The sequence below is a fragment of the Mus caroli genome, chromosome 8 (genome assembly GCF_900094665.2).
Source record: "Mus caroli chromosome 8, CAROLI_EIJ_v1.1, whole genome shotgun sequence".
Taxonomy (NCBI): Eukaryota; Metazoa; Chordata; class Mammalia; order Rodentia; family Muridae; genus Mus; species Mus caroli.
Genome location: NC_034577.1, coordinates 56,270,470 through 56,275,550, shown reverse-complemented (window position 1 = coordinate 56,275,550; position 5,081 = coordinate 56,270,470). Strand labels below are relative to the sequence as shown.

At 40.2% G+C, this 5,081-nt stretch overlaps 1 protein-coding gene across 1 annotated transcript in view; it reads left to right on the top strand.

The window, feature by feature from the left end:
- Nucleotides 1-3,754, top strand: part of LOC110300628 (shugoshin 2-like) — a 30,941-nt gene extending 27,187 nt beyond the window's left edge. Inside the window, exon 8 of the mRNA XM_021170878.1 lies at nucleotides 3,582-3,754. Within this exon, the coding sequence (XP_021026537.1) occupies nucleotides 3,582-3,754 (173 nt within the window). The remainder of the gene's footprint in view (nucleotides 1-3,581) is intronic.
- The last annotated feature ends 1,327 nt before the right edge of the window (nucleotides 3,755-5,081 follow it).

The following is a 5,081-nucleotide window of genomic DNA, read 5'->3' as shown; positions in this document are numbered from 1 at the left end:
TCAATTTTGGAGAAGGTACCATGAGGTGCTGAGAAGAAGGTATATCCTTTTGTTTTAGGATAAAATGTTCTGTAGATATCTGTTAAGTTCATTTGTTTCATAACTTCTATTAGTTTCAATGTGTCCCTGTTTAGTTTCTGTTTCCATGATCTGTCCATTGTTGAAAGTGGTGTGTTGAAGTCTCATAGTGTTATTATTTGAAGTTCAATGTGTGGTTTGAGTTTTTATAAAGTTTCTTTAATGAATGTGGCTGCCTTTGCATTCGGGGCATAGATATTCAGAAATGAGAGTTCCTCTTGGAGGATTTTACCTTTGTTGAGAATGAAGTGTCCCTCCTTGTCTTTTTTGATAACTTTGGGTTGGAAGTCGATTTTATTCCACATGAGAATGGCTATTCCAGCTAGTTTCTTAAGACCATTTGCTTGTAAAATTGTTTTCCAGCCCTTCATTCTGAGTTAGTGTCTGTCTTTTTCCTTTAGATGGGTTTCCTGTAAGCAGAAAAATGTTGGGTACTGTTTTTGTAGCCAGTCTGTTAGTCTATGTCTTTTTATTGGGGAATTAAGTCCATTGATATTAAGAGATATTAAGGAAATGTTATTGTTGCTTCCTATTATTTTTGTTGTTAGAGATGACATATTGTTCTTGTGGCTGTCTTCTTTTTGGTTTGTTGAAGGATTACTTTCTTGCTTTTTCTAGGGCGTGGTTTCCGTCCTTGTATTTTTCTTTCTGTTATTATCCTTTGAAGGGCTGGATTTGTGGGAAGATAATGTGTGAATTTGGTTTTGTGGTGGAATACTTTGGTTTCTTCATCTATGGTAATTGAAAGTTTGGCTTGGTATAGTAGCCTGGGCTGGCATTTATGTTCTCTTAGTGTTTTTATAACATCTGTCCAGGATCTCCTGACTTTCATAGTCTCTGGTGAAAAGTCTGGTATAATTTTGATAGGCCTGCCTTTATATGTTACTTGACCTTTCTCCCTTACTGCTTTTAATATTCTCTCTTTATTTAGTGCATTTGCTCTTCTGATTATAATGTGTTGGGAGGAATTTCTTTTCTGGTCCAGTCTATTTGGAGTTCTGTAGGCTTCTTGTATATTCATGGGCATCTCTTTCTTTAGGTTTGGGAAGTTTTCTTCTATAATTTTGTTGAAGATATTTGCTGGCCCGTTAAGTTGAAAATCTTCATTCTTATCTATTCCTATTATCCATAAGTTTGGTCTTCTCATTGTGTCCTGGATTTCCTGGNTGTTTTGAGTTAGGATCTTTTTGCATTTTGCATTTTCTTTGATTGTTGTGCTGATGTTCTCTATGGAATCTTCTGCACTTTTGATTCTCTCTTCCATCTCTTGTATTTTGTTGCTGATTGTGGCATCTATGGTTCCAGATTTCTTTCCTAGGTTTTCTCTCTCCATCGTTGCATCACTTTGGGTTTTCTTTATTGTGTCTATTTCCCTTTTTAGGTCTACTATTGTTTTGTTCATTTCCATTACCTGTTTAGATGTGTTTTTCTGTTTTTCTATAAGGACTTGTAACTCTTTAGTAGTATTCTCCTGTATTTCTTTAAGTGAGTTATTAAAGTCCTTTTTGATGTCCTCTACCATCATCATGAGATATGCTTTTAAATCTGGGTCTAGCTTTTCGGGTGTGTTGAGGTGTCCAGTACTGGGTGAGGGGAGAGTGCTGCATTCTGATGACGGTGAGTGGTCTTGGTTTCTGTTAGTAAGATTCTTATGTATGCATTTCAGCATCTGATAATCTCTGGAGTTAGTTGTTATAGTTGTCTCTAGTTAGAGATTGTTCCTCTCGTGATTTTGTTAGCCTCTATCAGCAGACATGGGAGACTAGATCTCTCCCCTGAGTTTCAGTGGTCAGAGCACTCTCTGCAGGCAAGCTCTCCTCTTACAGGGAAGGTGCACAGATACGTGGCGTTTGGACCTCCCTCCTGCCGAAGATGAAGGCCCAAAAGAGGACCTGTCCCAGAAGCTGTGTTGCTTCGGCCTGTCACAGAAGCTGTTAGCTTCTGTAGTCCACACTCTCATCTGCACAGACTAATCTCAGAAGGATCTGGGCACCAAGATGGCTCCCCCAGGAGCTCTAGCAAAGCCCTCCCTGGTAGATCGGACACCTCTCCTTTGGCAGGGAAGAAGCCTGGATGTCTGGAGCCTGAAACAGGGTCTGTCTCAGAAGCTGTCCTCTAGGTACCTTATGGGTGTCTGCCGACTCTGCTCCCAGGTGACCAAGTGCTGGCGCAGACCAGAAGAGACTTGTGACCCTGATCAGGCCAGGTTTCCTGCTTCTCTAATGGTGTCTCAAGTCCCTCAGGATTGGATTGGAACAAAAGTTGTGTTCCACTCACCGGTGATCCTAAGGTCGCATGGAGTGTCCTCTAGGGGGCCTTGGGGGTGTCCGTGGACTCTGCGGCAAAGGTGATCCAGTGCTGGCACCGACCGGAAGGGACTTGTGACTTTGGTCAGGCCAGGTTTCCTGCTTCCCTAATGCTGTCTCAGGTCCTGCGAGATTGGATTGGAACAGAAGTTGTGTTCCCCTCTCCAGTGGTCCTAAGATCACGTGGAGAGTCCTCTAGGGGGCCTTGGGGGTGTTGGCTGACTCCACACCCAAGGTGACCCCGAATTTGTGAATCTTTAAACACATTCTTGAAATCATATTTCTATACTACTAATTCTCCCACTTATCCTCAATGTTCAGTCATGAGGATTTCATCAGAGATTTTATAACATGAGACATTCTTATGTAGAAGTGTTTCTTCTTGGAACCAACATTTCACTGTGTCTATAGAACACTAGAATTTTGATGCTAAGGCTAATCTAGATAAAAGGGACCCAAAGCAGAAGAATCCCAAGAGTCTGAGTAGTAGGTATGTTAGAGGAATAAGGATATCTTTGCTTGTCTCATGGTGTAACACATGAGTGTTCACACAGTTCTGTATGTTTTGAAGTGAGTGTGCAGAGATTTGTGTAGGTGATGAAGACTTGAGCCATAAAGAGCTTTTGTGATTTCAGAGACAAAACATTCAAGATCTTTTTGTTGGTGTCCTAGATAGTTTTATGCCAGCTTGACACAAGGTAGAGTCAATTTCAGTGAAGGACTGTCTGTTGAAAAATGCCTCTTGTAGGCAAATCCTGTAAAGCATTTTCCAGATTAGTGATTGATGTGGAAGGGCCCAGCCCACTGTGAGTGGAGCTGTCCTTTGGCTGCTGGTTCTGGAATCTATAAGAAAGCAAACTGGTCAGTAAGCAGCACCCTCCATGGCCCCTGCATAGGCTGCTGCCTCTAGGTTCCTGCCTTGATTTCCTTCTGTGATGGACTGCGCTTTGGAACTGAGAGTGAAGAAAACCCTTTCCTCTCCTAGTTGCTTTCCATCATGGACATTATCACAGCAATGAAAACCTAAGTAATGTCTTACAATTGGTTTATTTTACATTTCAGCTCCTCTTTCTCTCAAAATTGAATTTTTTAAGTTTTAAAATTTGATCACTTTTAATGGTAAACTCTATTGATCTCATACTTTTTCCATATCTTTACATATGCTTGTACAGATATTTGTGAAAATATTATTTTTAGGTAGCAGAACGTCCCTGGTCTTGGTGGATACCAGTTCTGTTTCGAGTAACACTGCTAACCCTGAGAATGAGTCAGAAGAGCAGTCTTCACCCCCGAGGAGAAGGAAAAGACAGTGCGTCCCTCTCAACCTGACAGAGCCAAGCCTTAAAAGGCAAGTTTTGCAGTGTTGTTAATGTACTTTGGAGGAACATTTTGCCTGGATTAGTACTTGAACACTCCCGAATATCACTGACTCAGATGAATCTGCTGCACAGTGTGAACCTGGTAGAGATTAAGTCAAAATGAACCCTTTTTCTGCATTTTTCTCTAGTTTTAAATTAATTCAGTTTTGTTTAATTTCTATCTTACTACTGTCATTTTAAAAACTTTAATTGGTAGCTATAATTTCTTTTAATTTGGTAAATAGTATTCAACAACCACTGTTTTCATAGCTATCACATACATTTATTTCTCTTGTTGCTCCCTAGAAGTCAGTGTACTTTATATTTCCTTTGGTCCCAAAGAATAACAATTAAAAAAAAATTTTAACTACAGTAGTGAAGAAAGACTTCTAGCCTTCTCCCAGTTTACCCACTCCTCATGTTGTATAATTATCAGCATTGTGCTCCATTTGATTCAGATGTTGTACTTTTAAAGCACAAGCACTCAGAGATACTGAGTGATTTCATTGATAAATAAAGAATCCGATTTTTCTGATGCTGGAAAGATAGCTGCATCAGTAAAGCACTTGAAGAAGCCCTGCGTGTAGACCCTTAAGTCATATAAAAGTCAGGCACAGCAGAATGGGCCTGTAAACCCATCACTGGGAAGGGAGAGACAGTGGGGTCTCCAGAGCTCGCTGTTCAGTCAGTCTAGTCATATCTGAAAGTTTCATTCAGTGAGAGACCCTAGCTCAAAGAGAATCAGTTGAACACATCTGGACATTGACATTTGGCCTCTACTCTACACACACACACACACACACACACACACACACACACACACACATCTTAACAATGTTTACCACATTAGAATTAGGCAGGACTGGGATTATAGCTCAAGGTGTAGTAGTTTGCCCCACACACATGAGGCTCTAGTTCACAAAACTATCAATAAATACTTATTGTCCTTTAATGACTAATCTATTCAAAGTTTCTTAATTGCCATAAAGTCACCCTGATGACTATTTACATTGATTTCTTCTAACTGGCCACCTGTATAACACATATGGGTATACAGTTTTCTGCTTTAGTGTACTAGGCAGAGCCCTGTATTGTGTTTAGCTTTTGGTTCTCTTTAACCTCATCATACCTGTGTCATTTCCCACTCCTTTCTCTCCCATGGCATCTTGAAGATTACCAGGCAGTTCATTTGTAGGATATCCACAAATTGAGATTTGGGCTTTTTTTTTTTTTTTACCTTCCCCCCACCCCATGATCATACTGTAGTTATGCATTTCTGAATGAATTCCAGATGAAAGATATGTCCTAGCATCATACCAAGGATTTATTATGTTATTCT